At 37.1% G+C, this 23,315-nt stretch overlaps 5 protein-coding genes, 1 long non-coding RNA gene and 1 other non-coding gene across 9 annotated transcripts; 3 read left to right on the forward strand and 4 right to left on the reverse strand.

Moving 5' to 3' along the window:
* Positions 1-678: 678 nt before the first annotated feature.
* On the reverse strand, positions 679-3,281 carry LOC108816968 (uncharacterized). The gene is made up of 3 exons (XM_018589542.2): positions 2,779-3,281; positions 1,850-2,209; positions 679-1,377 (listed from the first exon to the last, which is right to left on the reverse strand). The coding sequence occupies exons 1-3, from the start codon at positions 3,121-3,123 to the stop codon at positions 892-894; spliced, it is 1,191 nt and encodes a 396-aa protein (XP_018445044.1). The 5' UTR covers positions 3,124-3,281; the 3' UTR covers positions 679-891.
* A 2,800-nt stretch (positions 3,282-6,081) lies between these two features.
* Positions 6,082-6,153, reverse strand: TRNAD-GUC (transfer RNA aspartic acid (anticodon GUC)). The gene has a single exon. It is a non-coding gene; the product is annotated as a tRNA-Asp (tRNA).
* A 1,531-nt stretch (positions 6,154-7,684) lies between these two features.
* LOC108840393 (uncharacterized) lies at positions 7,685-9,801 on the forward strand. 2 transcript variants are annotated; one of them, XM_018613223.2, is made up of 6 exons: positions 7,685-7,963; positions 8,787-8,916; positions 9,006-9,145; positions 9,214-9,276; positions 9,359-9,427; positions 9,508-9,801. In XM_018613223.2, exons 1-6 carry the CDS (start codon positions 7,748-7,750, stop codon positions 9,595-9,597), a joined length of 708 nt encoding a protein of 235 aa, XP_018468725.2. In that variant the 5' UTR covers positions 7,685-7,747; the 3' UTR covers positions 9,598-9,801. The 2 variants fall into 2 exon arrangements, with proteins under 2 accessions (XP_018468725.2, XP_056850597.1); XM_056994617.1 differs by having other exon boundaries at positions 9,217-9,276.
* Positions 9,802-10,091: 290 nt separating this feature from the next.
* On the reverse strand, positions 10,092-11,184 carry LOC108840409 (pathogenesis-related protein 5-like). Its single transcript, XM_018613240.2, has 2 exons — positions 11,050-11,184; positions 10,092-10,954 (listed from the first exon to the last, which is right to left on the reverse strand). The coding sequence occupies exons 1-2, from the start codon at positions 11,096-11,098 to the stop codon at positions 10,260-10,262; spliced, it is 744 nt and encodes a 247-aa protein (XP_018468742.1). The 5' UTR covers positions 11,099-11,184; the 3' UTR covers positions 10,092-10,259.
* A 964-nt stretch (positions 11,185-12,148) lies between these two features.
* On the reverse strand, positions 12,149-14,279 carry LOC108818006 (probable 1-acyl-sn-glycerol-3-phosphate acyltransferase 4). The gene is made up of 3 exons (XM_018590854.2): positions 13,984-14,279; positions 12,845-13,410; positions 12,149-12,777 (listed from the first exon to the last, which is right to left on the reverse strand). The coding sequence occupies exons 2-3, from the start codon at positions 13,408-13,410 to the stop codon at positions 12,216-12,218; spliced, it is 1,128 nt and encodes a 375-aa protein (XP_018446356.2). The 5' UTR covers positions 13,984-14,279; the 3' UTR covers positions 12,149-12,215.
* A 1,592-nt stretch (positions 14,280-15,871) lies between these two features.
* Positions 15,872-17,905, forward strand: LOC130499197 (uncharacterized). 2 transcript variants are annotated; one of them, XR_008938070.1, is made up of 5 exons: positions 15,872-16,677; positions 16,900-17,001; positions 17,097-17,236; positions 17,366-17,470; positions 17,547-17,905. It is a non-coding gene; the product is annotated as an uncharacterized LOC130499197 (long non-coding RNA). The 2 variants fall into 2 exon arrangements; XR_008938069.1 differs by having other exon boundaries at positions 15,872-17,001.
* A 745-nt stretch (positions 17,906-18,650) lies between these two features.
* On the forward strand, positions 18,651-22,268 carry LOC108840748 (3-oxoacyl-[acyl-carrier-protein] synthase II, chloroplastic-like). The gene is made up of 14 exons (XM_056992404.1): positions 18,651-19,015; positions 19,466-19,674; positions 19,773-19,976; positions 20,040-20,150; positions 20,229-20,324; positions 20,409-20,454; positions 20,543-20,622; positions 20,766-20,834; positions 20,941-21,025; positions 21,098-21,252; positions 21,356-21,436; positions 21,518-21,577; positions 21,664-21,799; positions 21,993-22,268. The coding sequence occupies exons 1-13, from the start codon at positions 18,862-18,864 to the stop codon at positions 21,778-21,780; spliced, it is 1,467 nt and encodes a 488-aa protein (XP_056848384.1). The 5' UTR covers positions 18,651-18,861; the 3' UTR covers positions 21,781-21,799; positions 21,993-22,268.
* The last annotated feature ends 1,047 nt before the right edge of the window (positions 22,269-23,315 follow it).

A 23,315-nucleotide genomic window follows, 5' to 3' on the forward strand; every position in this document is an offset into this window, starting at 1 on the left:
TTAAAAATTTAATTGAGTTCAGATCGTATTTGGCACTAACCGTTAGTTCGAGTTGTATTTGGCACGATCCAAATTGTTCAGATTGGAATAGGCACTTTTCCCCTCTACTAGGATACTGGGTTACACATCCAGATCATTTAAGGACGATCAGTCTTTTTTTGTTTTTGCCGTCTTTGAAGTTTGAGTTATAAAAACTGCAATTTATCATCATTTATATATGCAGATTATTAGATAAAAAAACTTGCATACGAATTTCAGCATGGTGCAAATGCAACATTCCAACATAAATTTTTATAAGCAATTCATTATAATGCAAATAGGATCACTAAACGTGAATTTTTCATAAGAAATATATATTTGTATGTTACAAAACTGTTCTCGAAATTTGTAATAGATAAACCAATGTTAAAACATGTATTATTAATTTTGGAGTAGATATTGAAGTTTATATATCATAAAACATACAAGTAACTAACTAATACAATATGTTAAAGAAAGACATGCAATATAACCAGACAACACTTAAAAAAAAAAAAAAAACAGACAACACTGTTTTTGTTTATTCAAGCCATTAATTAGTTTAACTGTGGTTACTAAGTTGATTAGTCGTTCGTTTGGTGTAATAAACAAAACAAGACGCGACGATTAGAAAAGTATATTTTACAATTACGTTTCATTTACATCCTCTCCAATGCCCACATTTGAAATTACATATATCTATCTCTGTAGACAAAAAAAATCAAAACCACTCCCTCCCACGTATACCACCAAATCTCACGTGCATCTCCATTTTTCTTTTCTTCAAGAAACCTAATTTTCAAAAACAAACCAATATTCTAACAAGGAAATATTAGAGACAAGAGAGGGGCAACGATCTCGACCGTAGCTAAATTAATGATCATTGTTGATATCCGACGGCGGCAAGAAGCTCTCCAAACACAACCCACAAATATTAAAATCCACTTCCTCGATTGTCCACTTCTCCTCTATTCGTCTCCTGTGGTTAACAGCTCCTCCGTAACGATAAAGCGTAGTCAACGTTCGTCCACCGTGTGCTATGTTCACCGAGTCAACGTACTTGTAGTCGTCAATGATTGACTCCATGCTCGTCTCCCAAAACACACCGTCGCTTTTGCCCCTAGCGGATTTGACTCTCACGAGCTTTGTGTCACCGAACTTCACGAGAAGTCCCGTCCGTTGACTGAAGTAACCCCACACTGTGTGGTGGATCACCTCCGTGTTAGGCGAACACTGAGCCTTGAGAATATCTGCTGGTGTTTCTACCTTTAAGACGAAACAGTCTTCGTTGTTAACGGTTTGTTCGCCGATACAAACGGCGTCTAGAAACAGACTAGCCGTGCATCTCGGGTCTAGTCCCTGCCACATTGTTTCATAGGTCATTAATGTACATGCAAACTTTCTAACAAGTTTGATAAGTAGCAGTAGACTGTGTAGCTAGTTGATATCACAATATATTATTAATTAATGATTAGTAGCTAAAATGATCAATATGATCTTCTTATAAAGCTATTAAGTTTGGATCATTGGCTAAATATAAATTATATGCAACAACGGCTCTTAATTTACATGAAAAGACTCGATGGGATTACATGTTTTAATGTGTGACTTGGCTGGTATAGTTTTAGATATTTCCCCATTGTTTACAAATCGTATATACTATGCATCAAAACATATGGTACCATGTTCGAACATGGCAACATTAATACACTCCAATAGATTATAATTTTTTTGTCGTTCTAATTTCTATTAGTTAATCGTATAAAATTCGATTTTGTGTAACAAAGACTAAATACAACATGCAATGGTTAATATTGTGAGATGTACACACCTGGAAAAAACGGCGGAGAGGGCGAGGAGGGCCACGGTGAGCCTGGGAAGGTTGGGTAGATGATTGGTTCCAAGCCACTTTGCCATCACTACCAGCGCTAATCTTGAAACCGGAAACCACCAGCTCCAAGAACCAAAGGTTTGGATTCTTCTGCCATAAAACGAACCCTCCCACTTCAAAATTGCCTTTCCCCAGCCGCACCGGTGTAGTCGTTATCCCTTCATCCTCTCCAGCAACCATCTCAGAGCCTTGCATCTTCACCTGCCCAACTGCGTACATGCTCTTCACCGCGCTTAAAGCGGCTGGACCTCCACACGCAGCCACGTACTGTTGGACTATGTACTTAGCCGTCGACGCTTCCTTCGAATATAGAAACACACCAATACTATCAACATTACACGAAATAGTCTTTTCATATTTAAGTAATTGACAAAACGTGCCTTATGCAAAATGCAAGTTTGACCAGTTTTTTTTTTTCATAAAAAGAGTGGACAAAACTCTATATACTTTAAGTAACACATTTCATCTCTATAAATGTTCTCTCTAACAATCATGCATGTTGTTTCTAGCCTAAGCCCATGGATCATATAAAAGTAAAGTTTCTTGACTATTGAAATTGTACTAGCTAACCATAGCTAAAATAGTAATTATAGGAAAATTTGTACCTAACCCCACATGATTTTTTTTTAACAGCATTACTTGAACCCTGTGGTATGGCTTGCATCAATATATATACATGTGCATATCTTTGGTTAATAAATTGTATTGTCACACGATTTTTTATCGATGATTCAAACGAAACCTGAACACAAAATCCTCAAATAATCTATATATCTAGACCTTAAAAAAAGTAGCAGGACGCAACATTAGATAAGGTAACAGCACCAAAAAAATATATATATCAGTAACATGATATGATAGATACGTACAATGGAAGTGTCATTGATGGGTCGGGAGAGACAGAACTCAAGAGGGACATGAAAAGGAATAAGAGGACTTCCCACGATCTTCAACAGCGCCACAAACTCGTTGTCTGATTTTGACTGCAAATGCATATTAACATTACTCATCGACGATGAGGACGCTGGCGTTCTCATGTCAGCCGCAACTGCGGTCACGACGGCGTGCGCCTTCATAAGAGCGTGCATATTCCTCCACCGTCCCGTAGCGTTGCTTCCCATCTTCGCAAACATTTCTTCAGGCACCGGGACCTCTAACACCGTCTCTAACCCGTCTTCATTGTCTAAATTCGGACAAAGCTTCCTCATTTTCATCTATTTAATATTTTTTAATTTTTTTTTCTGAACGATCATAGAGAAAGAGAGGATTAGGGTTTTCCTCTTTCTCCGATGTTTTATTACGGGAGAGAGAGAGAGATAGATTTTAGAGGATCATGAGGATTAACTATGAATAAAAACTGTTTTTTTTTTTTCTCTCCTTTTCTGTTGGCCGGCTTTTAAGGTGCTCCTTGCTCGTAGCTATCGTGAGACCACGATTTCAGGAGGATCCATCCAACTATCTATGTGTATTTATATACCTACATATAATACACGGATTTTTACAATCTTATACTGATGTGACACATACACGGATTTTTACGCTTTTGTCTATAAATGGACCTTGACAATTAGCAATCTATGTATATACACTTAACATTCACACCCACAAAGTAAAATAGAATAAAAATATGTATATACAGAACACACATTATGGACGTGTGATTCGTATATATACGTGGAAGGATAAAACTAGTTGAGGAATAAGATCTATTGTATACAATCGTAGTGGTTAGGCAGGAGACCAATGTTTATCGAATCTCTTTCTTTTTTACACAATTAAATATAGTTATTAATTTAGTATTCTACATTATTACTTTTTTTGGTTCTATTATTCATTTATTCATCTAAGGGAGGGAGACTATTCTAGAAAAAAAACAGAGATATGACTCCAAAGAACTTGCTATCCAGTAAAAGCTATAAGCAATTCAGTAAAAGTATAATACATTACTTCTTTTTACAAATTTGAGATTTTTTCCATGTAAATATTTTAAAAATATTTGGGGATTTTATACCAAAATTTCACTTTGCTATGCTTATGACCGCTCCTAATATTACCTTTAAGTAGTATTGTCCAAATTACAAAATTAGAAACTAAATGAACTTTAATCATTCTTTAAATCCGTGTGAATGATAAAAAAGTATGGATAAGCTACTTTTGTATCCCATTATGATATATGTACACTACAAGAAAATACGCTGATACTGAGGGATTTTTTCTTCGGTATGTCGTCGGAATAACCGTATTCCGACGACATACCGAGGAAAAAGTTCTTCGAAAAATTCTCTTCGAAATTTTATTTTTCCTCGAAATTTCCTCGAAATTTTGTGACGGAATTTCGAGGAATAACAATTCTGAGGAGATTTAGAGGACAGGCGTTCGTCGAAGAGGTCCTCGATATATATTGAGGAACCATTCCCTCGGTATATACCGAGGATTATACCGAAGGAATAGCCCTCCGAAAATTTTCGAGGAACTCAGTTCCTCGGAATATTCCGAGGGACAGCTGTTCCTCGGAATATATTGAAAATTATATTTTTTTTTTTTAAAATATATTTTTTTAAAAAAATATATTTTTAAAATTTAAATTCAAAAATATAAAATTAAAATTTAAATTAAAAACATATTATCTAAATTTCAAAGTCATACAAATCAAAATAAAACATTTCGAGTTTTTGAGGAAATTTCGAGGAAACCACATTTCTTGGTTTCCTCGGTATTTCCTCGATTTTTGGTCAGAAATTTCCGAGGAACTCATTTTCCCTCGGTATTTCCTTCAGAATACCGATGTTTTCTTGTAGTGGTTGCATTTGTAGCTAGTTGTGTTCATTGGTTGTCCTTTCTTCTAACTATATATTTGATGATACGAGTTAGTTTTTTTAGTACAAGATATATCGGATTGCAAGGAAATAATACGAGTTAGTTTTTTGAGTACAAGATATATCGGATTGCAAGGAAATAATAACGAATCTAACATTCTGTTAGAAAAAAAAAAAATATGTTCTACAAATTTTAGACATGATACATTACCAATCAATTTGACAAGGCAAGACACAAAACGGCTTCATGTCACTAGTTAATTGAAAACATTTGTAAGGGCACAGAATAATCATATATCTTACACATTTCTTTAATGCTTCCATGGAGAAGACTTTGTGGCGCATATTTGGCTAGTAAGTGAAGAACATATAAGAATGCATAAAGTTCTAGATACCCGGAAGAAGAATAGCTTATCTCACATAGACCCAGAGAATGGCTGCTGTTGTTGTGCAAACTTGTGAAAACTTATCAAATGACAAGAGTCAACAGTGGAAGAGTCAGACTTATCACACTCAGGTATAGTAGCCGGGGTATGAAACTGGCGATGTGTGGGACTAGCAAGTGCAGAAACCGCATAGAAAGGATAGTTAAAAGACGTCATTGATTGTTTAGCGTTGGCCATCGACTGCTTAGCAATAGATTCCCAGTTAGGCAACGGTTTAGAGGGTTCTTGGAAGTTGAAGATGAGAGCGTGTTGCATATTAGTCAACAGAGTGGGTCCAACTTCTCTTTGTGGGTCCCTTCTCGTGTGTCCAAAATTTGATTGGTTCTTTTCCATCCGGACCAATGAGATAATAAGTTTGTTATGAAGACCATCAAATGATTAAAGCTGTGTTTTAACATTCGTTAATGATATTTAAACCAGTCTAATGTTTTCTGGCATGGAATCTCACTCTCAGAATAAACAACAAAATTGGTCACTTGTCCTGTTTGGTTTGTATTGTAAATTATTCCATTGCTTTTGACCTTTATAACAAGAGTTAGAATGTGTGGCTGTAATCTTAGTACGTATATTTACTTTTGTATGGTGGACAGTTACTTTCCAAATATAATTGTATGCCGAATGAAGGTGGACGTCTATTTTTCCCTCGTTATAGAATGTGCAGCTCTGACTTCTGAGACATGATAGACGTCAGAATTCATTTCTTTGTAATTTATAAGAATGCCACGAAAAAAAGAAAGAATACTACGACGCTATCTTTTTGTATAAAAAGGTGGAGCTTTGCGTGTGACATGCCTTAAAAGTATTAAAAACTCTGGCCAGCAGATAACTTCACTGGATCAGAGGGTTCAATAAGCGAGCACGTTACCTGCAGCTGGATCCGAGTTCAGGTAGATTAGGCAAAAAAATAAAGCGCCGTTGCCGGGGATCGAACCCGGGTCACCCGCGTGACAGGCGGGAATACTTACCACTATACTACAACGACTTTGTTGAACAGATTCATAAATAATTTATCTAACATCAAGTTCACCTTCATCTTAACGACCAAAACCAGCTTTCTTTTGTTGAGTTTGGAGATTCAGGGTGTTTTAAATTTGTTCCATTTAATTAAATTGGAGAAAGATACAGTATTATAGATATCAAAAATGTAGCAGTTACATAATATTTCTGCTTACGTTTAGATTATATCAGTTTTATATTATTTCCTATTTTTTTACTCCCCCAGTAAATATTATATCCTATTAAGACCATCTTCAATGTATTTTGCTATTTTCACCTATAAAATAGAGGAACTCTATAATAGAGGTGAGATATGCTCCAGTGTATTTCTCTATAATAGCAATCTCTATTTTATAGAATAAAAAATAGAGGAATGCTATTTCTTTCTCTATAAATAGAGGAAAAACTAGAGATCTCTATTATAGAGGAAGAAATAGAGGTGGGTTGGAACAATTTCACCTCTAAATGATATTATAGAGGTGAAAATAGCAATGAGTTGGAGATGCTCTTAGTGTATTGAACACCAATTGCTTTGCTGATTATAGCATTTTTGGCCTTTAGGCCAAAGTATTGACTTATTTCAAAAATATGTTTTGCTTTTCTGATTATTTCCATGTTACTTGCCAACTTCTGATTTTTTTTTAAAAAAAATTACCACACTATTAACTCACAAAAAAATGCTTTCAGTTTTACCCTAAAACTTACGGAAGTGTTATGACTTTTATGACTTAAGAATCACTCCATAGAACTTGGTTCTAGTTAATTGTGTTAATTGACATTCATTATCCGACGTATTTAAAACACTCCGAGGGTGATTCAAAAATTCAAAATCATGGAGAGACCAAGGAGAAATAAACAAACAAATAAAGGGGTATTCTCGTAATTGTACGAATGCATGGGCCCATGAAGCTGTCCTTTTACACAAATATATATCAGTCTACCATTCAGATTCACGTCGATGGCGTGTATACATTGCACAAAAGTTACGTAGTGTGGCCCTCGTTTCCTTCCTCTTTTAAACTATTTAAACCCTTCGCAGAAGCATAAAATTCGGATTCCAATACAAACTATTACCTTAAATGTTCATAAGCATTTAACCAAAAGCATTCAATCCACCTTTAAAAAAAACTAAATCTTGAATCAACAAAACATAAGCATGTTCTTAACAAATAAAATACCTACAAAATTAAATACTACGCTTAGCTAGTTAGCTACTTAGTTTGTTCAATTTAAGTGATGTTTTCAGTAAACATACCATTCACTTACAATATAAGCAAAACAAAAATTCATTTAAACTGGATTAAACAGTCCTTAGGTGTAATAACCATTAAAGACAAAAAAAAGAAAAGAAAACCGCTCAGTTTCCATTGTGCAAATAGGTTGCAGTAGTACAGCACCCACGTGTCGATATATCATTGGTAATCGTGCTAGGAAGGCAGTCGCTATCGTCTCTCTCTCTCTCTCTCTTACTATGCTCTGTTTTGGCCCTCACTCATTACTCTGTCTTTCTTCCTCAGACACCAATTAAAAAAAAACAAAATTTCTCTGCTCGATTTCTCTCTGATCGTTAAAAAAAACAAATGCTGGAAGCTGCTGATAACTCGAATGTCCTCGGCAGAGGATACTCTCATCAGCTTCAGAATTGCTTCGGAGATTGCAGCAGCGAAGAAGAGTTAACGGTGCTGCCACGTCATACCAAAGTGGTCGTCACCGGAAACAACCGTACCAAATCTGTCCTCGTCGGTCTTCAAGGCGTCGTTCAGAAAGCTGTCGGACTCGGTGGTTGGCATTGGCTGGTGAGATCAATAAATCAATCCAAGCTTCTTCCTTTTTTAACTGGGGTTTTCTTGTCTTGTCTGAAATTATTACAAGTTTAAGCTCAGTAATAATGCAAGCTGAAATTAAATGGATCAACACAAAAAAAAAAAGAGCAAAAGATCATATACAGATAGGACTGACTGTCCATAAAAATTCTAACTTTATTCTAAATTGAATCATTACGATCTTTCACTTTTTGTATTTATTTGAACTCTCTTTTTTTTTTCTTCTCGAGTTTCTTGTGAATCCTTATCCCGTTTTTTTTCAATCTTTTGTGGGTTCAAGCTGGCTTTTACTTTGTCACTAATTTTAATATTAATAATTAGGTTTTGTTCTTCCTACTTTTTTCAGATGTGTCATTTTCACTCACTACCTGATTTCATTAGGCTGCTTAATTAGTTTTTAATTATTACTTTATTTGTTCATTGCTCACTGCACTCCACCATTCCCTTGCGTTACTGTTTGATTAGTACTCATTTTCATAATACAAATTGTTTTAGGATTTTTTTCTCAAAATATAATTTTTTCACATTTTATGCAGTTTATTTGAATCTTATTGTGTAACCAATTTTGCAGATTTTTATAATTTGTTGAGTTATGTATATATATATATATCCATCCTAATATGATTTCTTCATGACTCAGTGCATATTTATTATACAAGTATCAATTTTCTTGAGTTGCAAAAAAAAAAAAAATTAATTTTCTTGTCTCCTAGCATTCACATTTCTCAAGAAAATCTCAAACTTTTGCTGATATCAAACTTCTTTATTCCAATCCTCAATGGTTTGAATTTATCAGGTTTTGACGAATGGAATCGAAGTGAAGTTGCAGAGGAATGCGCTTAGTGTCATTGAAGCTCCTACTGGGAATGAAGAAGATGATGATGATGTTGAAGTTGAGCATACGCAATGGAATCCCTCTGATATGAGTAAGCTTTGGTTCCTTTGTCTGAAAAATCTTTTAAGATATCTCTCACTAACTCTCCCATGTTGAATATTCTTTGATTGTCTTTTGCAGCATGTGAAGACACTTTGAAGCCTCACAAGTCGAAGCAAAGAGGATACAGATCCGCGCGGTTGTCACACAAGGCAATGTGCAGGGCCTTGTCTTGTGACTCACACTCAAAAAGCTCGAGCGTTACTCCTCGTGGGAACATGGTAATAATAATTCCTTTGGATATGCATTTTCAAAGTTTTTGGTGTTACAATATATGGTTTTATTGCAGAAGGTTGATCTTAGCAAATTGGATACGCCTGCGTTACAGAGATACATACGGCATTTTAACCTCGTGAGTCAAAGAGGAACAATCTCTTTTTTTTAACCGTCTTAGTTTCTGTTTCTGACAAGATTTGTGGTCTGTTTTTTGGAAGGTTGATGTACTTCCTAACCCATCAAAGGAGCAGCTACTTGAGATTGTTCAGAGACACTTCATGTCTCAGGTAATTAACATTCCTATTCTTGAACAGTTAGAAATCAAAAGGGCCAAGAAGCTAATGCATCTTCTCTGTCTGGTTTATAGGAGATGGATGAGCTTCAGGTTATTATGGGTTTCGTTCAAGCGGCCAAAGGAATGAAGAAAGCTTGCAGGTGGAAATCAAGAGAGCACTGATCTTAAGTTCTTAACTGCAACAGCTAAAGCTCTTAAATGGACTAACAGACGGTCACATATTTTTAAAACCGTGGCTTAAAAAAGGTTGATTAGTAGTTAAGCCTCTGTCTCTTTTGGGTTAACAGTAGATGTTGTTATTGCTCACTCATGTAAGTACAATCAAGAAGCAATGACCTAAAAACAAAGAAACCTTCTAATCTCTAATTAAGCACTCTTCTTTATTTATCTAATATTTGGATATCTTTATTAATCCATCCATCTTTAAATACTTCATGCAAAGAATCTGATTTATAAGTTTCTTTTTCCTATCTTTTTCTTAAAGATAATGGCTTTCTATGCTTCTTCCATCACCGACAAAGTTTTTGTTCAGATATAAATTTTCTCAACAAGTTAGAACACCCTCTTGACAACAACAATAGTAAATGACATCCTGTTGTTTCTAACTCAGTGAACACAATTACTAGTTAATTATATAGTTTAAAGGGCTAACTAACAACGAAAAAACTCAGCACATAAAATCTTTTATTTCTGTAAGTTCCAATTATATTATTTCATTGTATGGAACAAATGCAAATGTGATTAGTGTAAGAAGTGAATACTTAAAAGGGATAGAAGATAATTATCTTTCCGTGCGTAACAATTAAAAGAAACCCGACCCGACTCTAAGAACGGGCCGGGCAGAAAGTGATCACATAGTTAGCTCCATTACAAGTGAATGTACTCGTGGCGTCGTCATAGGCATAACTATAAGCGCTAGGACAAGCGTTCTTGAACATCGTCGAGTACTGCGTCGGAGAACAAGTCTGCGGCGTCGCGTGAGCTCCGGTACAACAAAACTCCGGCGAGTTAAACGCCGCGCACGCGCTCTTACACGCGGCAACGTTTCCGCCGTTCCGCGGATCCATGATCCGAAGCTCGCTAGGACAGATCTCGTTGATGTCGGAGACGCAGCCCGCGTAGCGGCAGTCCCCTGTTCCTCCCTGCGGCCTTATCCCCATCTTGACGTTGTAGCCGTCGACGAGGCTCACGTCGTAGAAGTCCATCCCGGAGTTGCTCGATCCGACGGTGAACTCGGCGAGAGTGGCCGGAGGAAGTCCGTTGCCGGTGCATTTCAAAGCGCCTCCGCAGTCTCCGGTGACGCAGGTGCCGTGGCCCGAGGCGTCGAAGGTGCAGCCGGTGCGAGCCCAGAAGCGTCCGGACCATCCCGGAGGAGCGTTGAGGTGGAGGGAAGCGCCTGGAGTCAAGGGGAAGCCGCCGTCGCCGAGGGTGTTGCTGTTACCGGAGAGGATTACCGGCCACACGGTGTAAGGGCAGCTGTTTTCCAAAGTGAAGACGGTGGCGGAAACAGCAACGCCGCCTGCAATGTCATTACACAAAACAACTCTTATAAAGACATAAGTGAAGTGAAACGCAAGAAACGAGAGAAAAACAGAGTGTTGTTGTTTTTGTTACTTGTGATGAACGCAAGGAAGAGAATGTGAATACTGGAGACTTTCGCCATCTTTTTTATTAGGGTTTAGTTTTGTGTGTGTTTTATCATGTGATGTGGATCATGATCATCTATTTATATAAGTGGTGGTCATTAGAAAATAGTATTACTCTTCTTGGTACAATGGTTAGCCCATATTCTTTGGGACTATGAATTTTATTTTAATATAAACGTTTATAATAATATAAACACTAACATCTTACAAGATCCGCTGTAGCGCACTGGCTAAGTCTTCTCGTACATGAGGTGAATATTCCGGGTTCGAAGCCCGGCAGCGGAAAATTGTTTTTGTAATTAATTCTGTTTTTGTTTTAAGTTTTAAGTTTTAACTATCACGTCACTAGATAAGGCTGAAATTTGTTTCTTTGTTTTAGTTTCAAAAAAAAAAAACTATATATTATGAGCTTTTAAAAAACTTAGTGACAAGGTATCATTTACGTTTATTCATTTGTGCTACATTTTCTTTTTCTCATTCAAAGATATGAGGTTGTATTTGTATGTCTTGAATCTTTTAACTTGCACACATTTATACATGTTTCTTGTCTAATCTACCTTGCAAGAAACAAGTTTCTCAACTTTTCCCAGCCAAAAAGGTAAAGAAGGTTTTGTAGTTGGTTTTATCAAAACTAACCTAATCTCACTTTCACCTACTTGGATAATTCAGATGACATGTGACCAAACAAAGGCATGTAAACAAAAAACAGGGGATGCTATACATGCTCTTCCTGAAAAGATGATCTAATGGAGCAGTTAAAGAGCACAAGCACCGGTCTTCTCTCTTGCATCACCTTCAGAAAGAAGGTAACAACATCCTTTTGGCACAAAACTAAGTGGGTTCTTTGCTTCTGCCATTACTGACAAAGTCTGACAGAGTTGGAAGCTATATAGAACACCTTTTGACAACAATAAGAGTTGATGACCTATTGTTGTTTCACAGTTACCCACGGTGGCTACTGCAAGACTAAACAGCTTGACACAACCATAATGCAAATAAATATACAAGTCAAAATGAATTTCAAGAGAATACAATTAAATCGGTAAATCAATATAAACAACAATGAATGGTATCCAATAAATCTTTACTTCCCTGTAAATTCTTGTCTGAGAAAAAAATGTATGTACAACAGAGTTAGTGGCTTTTTGATTCTTTACAAGAACCAACAGATGGTGAAGGTCTGAACTTGTAGTAAGTAGCAAAAGACAAATATGTGAAGCTTAGACCAACATATACTTTCAAAAAGCTATGTGAATACAAGGTCAGATAAAGAAACAGTACCGTCAAAGATACTATCACAGCAAAAGTTGCAATGCACTTGAGAATAGATAGTTCCTCTTCTGGTCTTGGGTTTGGGAACTGACCCTGAGCATTGAAATCAGATAACAGTTTGTCCTTGGACTCAAACGAATCCATTAACCAAGCAGAAGACTCTGCCTCGCTTGCCGGAATCTCCTTTGCTAGAACTCGCTTAACGTGGATGTGAACTTCCGAAGGATCGGTACCGAAGACATTGTCCATAAAAGATGGGCAGCGTGGCTTGTACGCTATAGTCAGATCATAAACCGCGTCCAAAGAGTTGTGCAGAGCTTCTAAGCAAACGGTGAAACCTCTCGTCTTTGGTAGAAGCACGTTTGATAGTGTCGGAAGACCAGCTTCAGCTGCAAACTTTTGGCTTCTCTTGCACTTCTCTTCACTGCATATATCCACAACAAAGGATTAAACACACGTCACATATGTAAAAGTTAAAGGATTAAACATACGTGAAGTCGGTTCCTTCTGGGAAGAGAGCTAGCCACAAGGGCTCACGAGGGTCTTTAAACGTCGAAAGCATTTGAAGCATCACAGGCTCGTCGACCTCGCGCTTCCTCTCAACAGGGATAAACTCGAGAACGTGAAACCCCCATCCGAAGATAGGCAGCCTCATCAAGCTGCTCTTGAGCACGTACTTGATGTAGCCGAGACAGCCTTTCCTCAACGCGATGTTCCACAGGTACATCCAGTCAACCTCCGTCCTGTGGTTAGCGATCAGCAGGACGCGTTTCTCCACGACGGGGAGGGTGTCTCCGGAGAAGACCACGGTGGTTCTGTTGATCGTTTCGAAGAGGTAAGGCCAGAGAGCTAGCCAGTAACCGAAGATGAAGGATATGGATTTTCTGGATTGGTGGACGCTGAGGAGGCGTAGCGCTAGAGCGAAAGGTGGTGCGAAGTAGATGAGGAACGTGAAGGCGGTGGAGAGGAAGATGAGTAAGATGATGAGACCCCTCAGGATCCTAAGTGGAGTCAAGGGACGGTTCTTTAAGTTATCAGAGTCCCCGCTAACTTCCATCTTTGTCCAGTTATAAAACCAAAAGAGTCAAACGACAAAACATTACTCAATGCCAACATAAAGTTCAGACAAGAGACTAGCAAACCAATGCAAGAGCCAACAGAATGTTATTACGGTAAAAAAAAACTTACTACGGTAAAAAGGTAAAATTATTCTAAATTCTAAAACAGATATTTGTTTCAATAGCTTTTTCTCTTTAGTTCTTATTGCTTTTTTTTTCTTTTTGGTGTTTATTTTAATTCACGGAATTTCTCAATAGTTACAATTACAAAACCCAGAGAATAATGAGTATTAACAAAAATTGAATCAAAAACTGAGTATTTTAGAATCTAATTGCCAAAAAGCTGAGTAGAATTGAATCAAAAATTGAGTATTAACAATCACTATTCCAAACACAAGACACAAAAAAGACATTCCCAAATTGGGAAAGACTTTTCAAAACCGCAAAAACCAATGAAAATTCAGATCCCACGTGACATAAGAAGACACCACAGAGACAGAACAAGAAGAGACACACACACTTGTCTGGACGACAAAGCAATAACAAAACCACAACGAAGAGAATAAGAGTACCTGAAGAAGTTAGAGAGAAGGCAAGTTGGTGAGGAGGCCGAAAGGAAGGAAGAGAAGAGAGGATAAAACGTTATAATAATGGAACAGAGGAATGTGAATCTCAAAAGCCAAGAAGTTTCATAGAAGGATCCAAATCTGATTGGAGATCCGATCAGAGACGGTAGGGTGTACCGTAAATAAACCAATCTTATTGGCCGTATTGTATACGACAAGGTCTAAAGGGCCGCCGCGAAGACAAATCCTCCAAAGCTGACACTTATGCGACGACCACCCGATAATATTCTCCTGGCCTTGTTTGTTACACTTTGTAACGAAACTCAAACGTGAAGCAACCTCTTTAATAAAAATAAAATAAATAAACAATTTCCTCACTTAATATTTTAGTTGTACCAAAAAGAAAAGAAATCACACTTTTTCTTCATTTAATTCATTTAAGGTAAATTAACACGCTGGTTGTTTCTTTTAAAGCTGGATCTGAAAAGTTTTAGATCTAAATTTCTTTTGTATTTTATTTGGAGACCCACATGCTCTATTATTTTCATCTTACTAGATGCAAATTAACAGGTTGCTTTGCTTGAACATGCTGATGAAGATAAAACATAATTGTCTTCTCTCTAATCTCTCTAGTGGTTGATTAAAGAACGTTAAACATTTTTCTTCTCCTAAATATATTTGACTCGTTAAACTATTAGACAAAAGATACTTCTTATTTTTAATGGATAATAACAAATCTTCAGAAAATATTAGATTTAGAAAGATATCATTGACCGAAAGTGAACTATATTAAAAAGATGAAAGTAGACCAAAATACGAGGACGTGATTGATCGGGAAGGTAATATTCCCTCCCTTGATTCGTCAACTTACACTAGGGGTACATATGCAAAATAAAACATAATATTGGGCTATAACCTAAAAAGTAATAAAATATGAGAGCTTATTCAGAATCACAATTAACCAATTTCATTGTCCCGCCTGATTATTTTTCCAATTCACTGTCTCCGTTCTTCTCCTTCTTCTTCTGAATCTATGTGAACTAGTATTGATGAGAAACATCCCACATCGGAAATATAAGAATTATTCTACTATTATATAAAGGGTTAGGGCCAATCCACTAATTGCCAATTGGTTTTAAGTTGGAAGCCCATAATTAACCCGAATCTAACATGGTATCAGAGCGACAAGATCCTTTGACCTAATTTACTACAACTACTACTACACCGGTGTTGGGCCCTCTGTGGATGTTATTCCCACAATTGTCCACGCTTCAGACCTAGATGTCTGAGCGTGAGGGAGGGTATTGATGAGAAACATCCCACATCGGAAATATAAGAATTATTCTACTATTATATAAAGGGTTAGGGCCAATCCACTAATTGCCAATTGGTTTTAAGTTGGAAGCCCATAATTAACCCGAATCTAACATGGTATCAGAGCAATAAGATCCTCTGACCTAATTTACTACAACTACTACTACACCGGTGTTGGACCCTCTGTGGATGTTATTCCCACAATTGTCCACGCTTCAGACCTAGATGTCTGAGCGTGAGGGAGGGTATTGATGAGAAACATCCCACATCGGAAATATAAGAATTATTCTACTACTATATAAAGGGTTAGGGCCAATCCACTAATCTGGTATTGATGAGAAACATCCCACATCGGAAATATAAGAATTATTCTACTACTATATAAAGGGTTAGGGCCAATCCACTAATCGCCAATTGGTTTTAAGTTGGAAGCCCATAATTAACTCGAATCTAACATGGTATCAGAGCGACAAGATCCTTTGACCTAATTTACTACAACTACTACTACACCGGTGTTGGGCCCTCTGTGGATGTTATTCCCACAATTGTCCACGCTTCAGACCTAGATGTCTAAGCGTGAGGGAGGGTATTGATGAGAAACATCCCACATCGGAAATATAAGAATTATTCTACTATTATATAAAGGGTTAGGGCCAATCCACTAATTGCCAATTGGTTTTAAGTTGGAAGCCCATAATTAACCCGAATCTAACATGGTATCAGAGCAATAAGATCCTCTGACCTAATTTACTACAACTACTACTACACCGGTGTTGGACCCTCTGTGGATGTTATTCCCACAATTGTCCACGCTTCAGACCTAGATGTCTGAGCGTGAGGGAGGGTATTGATGAGAAACATCCCACATCGGAAATATAAGAATTATTCTACTACTATATAAAGGGTTAGGGCCAATCCACTAATCGCCAATTGGTTTTAAGTTGGAATCCCATAATTAACCCGAATCTAACAACTAGCTTAAGATCAATGACGATGTATGAAGAGCTTCCTGCCTTCTCCCTGCTTTTAGCATTCCATTTAGCGTCGTCTCCGTTCGTGCTACAGAGCGATTGAAACGCACCGCTCGTGAGGCGCGTTGCAGCTTTTCAAACTTTAAACTGCAAAGTTGTCTCCTTTACAGAGGAGGTTTAGTCTTGAAGCAGAGACTCTATCATCAGGAAGGTCCATACTTCTGACCAGGTTGAAGCTATTATATGCATTGTGGCCTACCTCTGTAGCTCTTCAGAGGAAGGATCGTGAAAACAATTATCCGTACTTTTCCTCAAGCAAGGGAGTAGTACTCTGGAGATATCATAGTATCTTCTGTTCATGAGCCTGATCTGGAGTCTAAAGTCCTCGTTACAACCCTTTTTTTTTAATCCTAAGGTGGAGTGTTTAGCTGGAACTCAACAGAAATCTAAAGACAACTTTTCCTTGCTGCTATGTGTTATTAGTCAAGATGCCTCGTTGCTTGTTATGAATAGGATGCCGAAACTGTGCTGACTGTTTTTAAAGTGAATGGAACATTGTTCTTTTTGTTGATTATGTTGCTATCCAGAGGGAGCCAATTGCTAACTGGAGTATGGATTCTATTTCTTCTTCGCTTAGGAAGCTGAAAGAGATTCATCAAAAAGATGGAATCGTATTCTAGAGATGCAATACAGAGGACTGTTCAAGGGAAGATGCCAAGGAAGGCTTCCTGAAGGAAAGGTAAACCGTCTTGTTGGCTTTATTCATGTATGGATGGATCCTTATCTTATGCTTGAGACTTGCTTCTTAATTGATCACAAAGTGTCCTATCACAGGGTCGTTTGGTACTTGGAGATGGAAGCATATATGATGGAGTGTGGCACAACGGTAAAATATCTGGTCTTGGAACATTCTACTTCAAAAGAATGGAGACGTGTTTCAAGGCACATGGAGAGAAGATTTAATACACGGAAGGGTAACTATATAATCTTTGGTCTTCTGTATTTGGATTAGCTTATTGATACAAACTTGCTTAGTATCACCAAGTCCCTAAGACCTTTTGAAGCTAGTGCCATGTAAAACATGTTTGGTTCTTTCCTTGCAGGGGTGGTTTTATTTCTACAAAAGTGACCGGTGAGATATTCTTTGGACATTTCAAAGATGGATGGCGACACGGAGAGTTCCTCTGTGTAGATGTTGATGGAACAAGGTCAGTGACCCTTACAAACTCTTCTATTAAAATCAGATAAAAGAGCAATTATTGATGCCTCTTATTTTTCCCTCAGATACTCTGAAACTTGGGACAATGGTGTTCTTATTGACCGGAAACAAGTGGACTCCGGAGATTGATGCTGTACGGCACCTTGAATGATGTTTAGGCACAACATAGAAGTCCTTATTTTTTATTTTGAGCGTGTCATCAGATGAATCATCAGCCATCTCTCAACACATGATTGGGTTTAGCCAGAAAATAAGTACTATTGTTGTTGATGGCTTTTGTACAAAGTGCTCTCAAAAAGAGTTGAACATGTATATCAACCAACAAGATACATTTACACAAGTCCTGTTTGTTTTTCCTGATAAATCGCTAAAATTTTCAGCGATATGAAACGACGATTTACGATTAGTTGTTGCAAATTTGCAATCAATCGTGTAATAAGCTGCACCATAGAAGCCCTTTTTCAAAAAAAAAAAAAAAAAAAAAAATAAGCTGTACCATAGGTAGTGGTTGCAGGTTGTAAAAACATGCGGGCGGACAGGCCCACCGCCCACAGGGACAGAGGCACTATACATTTGCTTGTATCATATTATCATGCCCAGTTAAAGCTGTAACGGGCCGATGGAAGAGCTTAAGCAATCGTTATCTTCTTCCTTGTGAGCTTCTCCATCGACAATAGCGTTATAAACATAAAAAGAAAGGTTTTTATTTTTGTTTTCATCTTAGTTTGTGTAAAAAAAAATCTTATTACGATTTAGAATTGGCCAATTTATTTTATTTTAGTATTTTAAATCTACCAATTTAAAAAAAAAACACAGAAGATTTGGCAGGTTTGGCAGTGCAGGGTTGGCAGGTTTCATGGCATGCCGGGCTCTTTCACAAAGTTTTGACTACTTAAAATTAAATGACTTTTTGCTATATATTTTACTAGAAAAAATGAAAATTAAATGACTTTTGCTATATATTTTACTAGAAAACAAAATGAAGTATTAATAAGCATAAGTGACGTGAGTATGCGAATTTATATCAACTTTCAACAAAATATTTTTCAAGTTCAGAATAAAAACAAATGAATAATGGGATTATTATGGTCATAGATATTTTTGAGATCCAAGTGTCGAACTGTCGATTGATATATGCAAGTGTGTATGTCTCTCTCTCTCTCTCTCGTTAGCATGAGGTTATGTGCACGATTTTGCGCATACAGGCGCTCCGCGCGCCTCCTAAAAGAGAGAGAGAAAGAGATGAAAGATGGATTCCTCTTACGTCTCTCGTGAAACCGCTTGATTCTCTCTTCACTCTTTTCTCGCTTCTCTACGTTCTTGTCGTATTCGTCTTCTTCAATTCTCCTTCTCTCTGGCCTCTTTCGCTTCAGTTTTGCCATGGTGGCCGCGTCTTCCTGTTACGCCTATTTGGATTTTAGGCCTTGCCACCACTACAACAACAACAATCACATTGCATTGTCTTCTCTCTTCGGATCAAATACTGTTTCTCTGAATCGAAACCAGAGTAGACTCAACCGAGCAACTAGCTCCGGTATAACATTCTTCAACGAAAATCTCAAATCTTTGGTTTTTCTTCATTTTTTAATTATTTATGGGTATCGTTTGCAAGTTGACAAGCTTTGTTTTTTGTGTTTAATGTTTTTTTTTATGTTTCCTTATTACACAAGTCTTATATTAGTTCCATGTTGTTATGAGTTTCTGTTATTGGCCAGTTGATGAAACTTGGAGGTGAAGTTGGAATTTATTATTATTATTATTATTATTCGATGTGATGAGGGTTAGACTCTAGATACAGAGTTTGGAGAAATGGACAGATGGCAGTGAGACTTATATAGCATAAATTATGTAACTTAATTGTGGTATAATGCCATTGACATTTGGTTTCTTGATAGTCGCTAATCAAGTTAATCCATCATCAACTTTTTTTTTTGGACAACTTCCATCATCAACTTATAATGTTTTTTTGTGTGGTTCTTTTTAGGTGGAGCCATGGCTATTGTTGCGATGGATATGAAAAAAGAAGAGACAGGTAACAAGAAACCTCCTGTGGAGAAGCGCCGGGTTGTGGTGACAGGCATGGGAGTTGAAACGTCATTAGGTCATGACCCAAACACCTTCTATGACAATTTGCTACAAGGCAATAGTGGTATTAGCCACATTGATGATTTTGATTGTTCCGACTTTCCTACGGTAATAAACAAATATTATTATTATCATATCAGTGCTTTCTTGAAATCTTGCGGAGTTTTCTCCATTAATATCTTTTCCTTTGTTTTACTTTTGTCAAGAGAATTGCTGGAGAGATCAAATCTTTTTCCACTGAAGGATGGGTTGCTCCAAAACTGTCTAGGAGGATGGACAAGTTCATGCTCTATCTTCTCACAGCTGGCAAGAAAGCTTTGGCTGATGGTGGTGTTACTGAACAAGTCATGGCTGAGTTCGACAAAGCCAGATGTGGAGTTTTGATTGGCTCTGCAATGGGTGGCATGAAGGTACGTACATTCTTGATTCTCGTGTTTGAAAAGAATCAGTTGCTAATCATTGGATGAACACAGGTCTTTCATGAGGCTATCCAAGCTCTGAAGATCTCTTACAAGAAGATGAATCCTTTTTGTGTTCCTCTTGCCACAACAAACATGGGTTCTGCTATGCTTGCTATTGATCTGGTCTGGTTAATTACGAATGTTACATAACAAAAATATTGAATGAACACCACTAACGTTTTTTTAAATATCATAAATTAGGGGTGGATGGGGCCAAACTACTCTATTTCAAGTGCTTGTGCTACAAGCAACTTTTGCATTTTGAACTCAGCTAACCACATTATTAAGGGTGAAGCTGTAAGTATCCCCTAAAATCAGTTTGGTAGACTTCTTCTGGTTCTACTTTATTAGACTGTCTTGTCTTTCCCCTTATAATTTCAGGATGTAATGCTCTGTGGTGGCTCAGATGCAGCTATTATTCCAATAGGTGTAAACTCTCTCTCCTGCACTACAGTGCTCCCTCTGCTCTTTGAACTTTAAGATACATGAATCTTATTGTATGTGTACCAGTGCAGGATTAGCAGGTTTCATGGCATGCCGGGCTCTTTCACAAAGGAATAGTGATCCTGCAAAAGCTTCACGTCCTTGGGATAGTGTAATTTTTCTACAAGTTCCTCTTCTGTCTTCTTTTCCATTTTTATGCTTGCATCTTGTAATACCTTTCTATTGATTTGCTGAAAACCTGATTGCCAACGGTGGAAGTTTACTGTGTGTATTATCATTTTTTTTGCGTAACAGAATCGAGATGGTTTCGTGATAGGGGAGGGAGCTGGAGTTCTGCTTTTGGAAGAACTTGAGCATGCTAAGGTATGTAAGGTTTCTCACAAATGAAACTTATGTCCAAGATTTTCTTCATTTTCTGCTATGGAACTAAGTGGTGAGAACTTATGTATTTTGATTTATTTTGGCTCAGAAAAGAGGAGCAACTATCTACGCAGAGTTCCTTGGTGGGAGTTTCACATGTGATGCCTACCACATGACAGAGCCTCACCCTGATGGTAGTTTCATTTTTACCTGTTTCATATTAGTTTGCTAATCAATTGCTACTAAACATTATCCTAAATCCACAGGAGCTGGTGTAGTTATATGTATTGAGAGAGCGTTAGCTCATGCTGGGATTTCCAAGGAACAGATAAATTACGTAAATGCACATGCAACCTCTACACCAGCTGGAGACCTTAAGGAATACAAAGCTCTTGTTCACTGTTTTGGTCAAAATCCTGAGGTAGCTTCTTTTTTTCAGTCCTCCTTAAGTTTAGTATACTAGAGGTTGATACACAAAGCTCCAAGCTAGTTGTATGTGATTTTGTTATTTGCTCCTGTGGCAGCTAAAGGTAAACTCGACAAAATCTATGATCGGACACTTGCTGGGAGCTGCTGGAGCTGTAGAAGCTGTAGCAACCGTGCAGGTAACACAATATATATTAGAGACATGTATCCACAAGGCAATTTTCACATTTTTCATGCTAATTTTCTGTTGGTTTCTACAGGCAATAAGAACCGGTTGGGTTCATCCAAACATCAACCTGGACAATCCAGAGAACGGAGTGGTATGTTGGTATTTTTTTGGGCTTTTTGTTATTCTAAGATGATCATAGTTTGATAATACTATCTAATTTAATGAAATTTGGAGCAGGATATAAAATTGCTGGTGGGTCCTAAGAAGGAGAGACTGAACATTAAAGCAGCCTTGTCAAATTCTTTTGGGTTTGGTGGTCATAACTCCAGCATCATTTTTGCTCCGTACAAGTGAAAGCAATCATTGCTGTAAGGTACACTAACACATCCATTGATAGGAATAACCTGGAAATGAAGTGTTGTGCTGTGATGAAGCTGAGTTTCAAAAACATGTATATACTCTTGTGTAGTGTTTACAAAGCTAATGATTTAGGATGGTGTTTAGATGTTATGCTATGTTGTAATGTGATGAAGATGAGTTTCAAAGCATGTATTTGTTATGTGCAGTGGTTACAAGAACTTTCCATGTTCATGTTGTTGCGGGAATCAACACGTTTTGTTAAACTACCAAGAGCTAAAGCTAAGTTTCTTAGGATCAAGATCTGCTGTGCCATAGAACTTGGATAGGAGCAAACGTATCAGAGTTTAGATTTGCCATGAAAAATTTGTTCCGTGTGATACCTTTTGATTAGAAACTTTGTAGTCTTTTTGGAGTATTTCATTTCACTATTGTTGTTAATCATGCAATCAGTAATATGCCAAATCATTCCTCAGTTAAGTTTACTAACTCGTGACAGTTATACTCTTATTAAGCTAAATTAAAGTTTTTTTGGTCAACCCTTTTTCATTAATTTTTTTTAGAAAAACAGAGTAGAAGGTTTATTACAAAGCATTTCGCCATGTGATTACATAATTATTATTCCTTACTCTCGCTTCCTTTGCAAGGCTATCCACATAGGCGACAAGATAACCATAAATAGATAACGTTTCTACAGAAGAAAAATATGTAAAGATTACTGTCTTTTTTTTTAACATTTGTAAATACTATTTCTTAACATTATGTTCTGTTCTTCTTGTGACCCCTCTTGCATTTAGGTGGCCACTAGGTTCCCCACCTGCCTTTATTTAAGATATTCTCATTTGGGATCATAATGTAGTTAGACAAATATATTGTCACATGTTATGCATCTTCCCTTTCCCAACCACCTTCTCACATGTTTACTGTTTTACAAATGAAATTTGATTGATGTTTCTTTTAATTATACTTTACTCTTTTAGTCATGATGTTCCTTCTAATTTATTTTTTCTTTAGAAAAATGATTAGTTACACCTGAAGACCTTTACTTTCAACTTTTTCTTTTGTTAAGTTCCTTAAAGTAGCATAGCTGCATAGGCTATATCTACTCTAGGAAAATGATCAAAATCAATTGGTTTTAAACCCAAGAGAGTGGCTAGATAGCCTTTGCGTCATGGCATGACTTACTTATTTGGAAGACTTGGTAAAAATATTTGCTAGGAGTTGAACTAGATTATGATGGAACGAACCGAATAAAAAACCTTGGAACTCATTATTTATTTGCAAAGAACGTCCTAGTATTACTTTTTTTTCCTTGTGATAATAATTTTTGGTTAAATGCGGCTAAGAATGTATTTCATTTGATCAAATATTATGTGATAATAACACGAAATTGGTATTGTTATCTTGGTTCTCAATGAATATATTGCGGATATTTGCTTGTACCTAACATACGCGTGGGAGATAATAACAAACAGAATATTTATATAATGCGATCACAGACACATTACCGTGCAAGTATTTTGCTTAAGATT

Source organism: Raphanus sativus, chromosome 2 (assembly GCF_000801105.2).
Source record: "Raphanus sativus cultivar WK10039 chromosome 2, ASM80110v3, whole genome shotgun sequence".
NCBI lineage: Eukaryota > Viridiplantae > Streptophyta > Magnoliopsida > Brassicales > Brassicaceae > Raphanus > Raphanus sativus.

Excerpts from the sequence above, each read along its gene's own strand:
- LOC108840748 (XM_056992404.1), top strand. The coding sequence starts at position 18,862 with ATGGTGGCCGCGTCTTCCTGTTACGCCTATTTGGATTTTAGGCCTTGC. Across the intron at positions 19,016-19,465 it reads CAACCGAGCAACTAGCTCCG|GTGGAGCCATGGCTATTGTT; the intron begins GTATAACATTCT and ends GGTTCTTTTTAG. Across the intron at positions 21,437-21,517 it reads AAGCTGTAGCAACCGTGCAG|GCAATAAGAACCGGTTGGGT; the intron begins GTAACACAATAT and ends TGGTTTCTACAG.
- LOC108816968 (XM_018589542.2), bottom strand. The coding sequence starts at position 3,123 with ATGAAAATGAGGAAGCTTTGTCCGAATTTAGACAATGAAGACGGGTTA. Across the intron at positions 2,210-2,778 it reads CCATCAATGACACTTCCATT|GAAGCGTCGACGGCTAAGTA; the intron begins GTACGTATCTAT and ends CTATATTCGAAG. Across the intron at positions 1,378-1,849 it reads CTCTCCGCCGTTTTTTCCAG|GGACTAGACCCGAGATGCAC; the intron begins GTGTGTACATCT and ends ACAATGTGGCAG.
- LOC108840409 (XM_018613240.2), bottom strand. The coding sequence starts at position 11,098 with ATGGCGAAAGTCTCCAGTATTCACATTCTCTTCCTTGCGTTCATCACA. Across the intron at positions 10,955-11,049 it reads CTTCCTTGCGTTCATCACAA|GCGGCGTTGCTGTTTCCGCC; the intron begins GTAACAAAAACA and ends ATGACATTGCAG.
- LOC108818006 (XM_018590854.2), bottom strand. The coding sequence starts at position 13,410 with ATGGAAGTTAGCGGGGACTCTGATAACTTAAAGAACCGTCCCTTGACT. Across the intron at positions 12,778-12,844 it reads CCAGAAGGAACCGACTTCAC|TGAAGAGAAGTGCAAGAGAA; the intron begins GTATGTTTAATC and ends GGATATATGCAG.
- LOC108840393 (XM_018613223.2), top strand. The coding sequence starts at position 7,748 with ATGCTGGAAGCTGCTGATAACTCGAATGTCCTCGGCAGAGGATACTCT. Across the intron at positions 7,964-8,786 it reads TCGGTGGTTGGCATTGGCTG|GTTTTGACGAATGGAATCGA; the intron begins GTGAGATCAATA and ends TGAATTTATCAG. Across the intron at positions 8,917-9,005 it reads ATGGAATCCCTCTGATATGA|CATGTGAAGACACTTTGAAG; the intron begins GTAAGCTTTGGT and ends TGTCTTTTGCAG.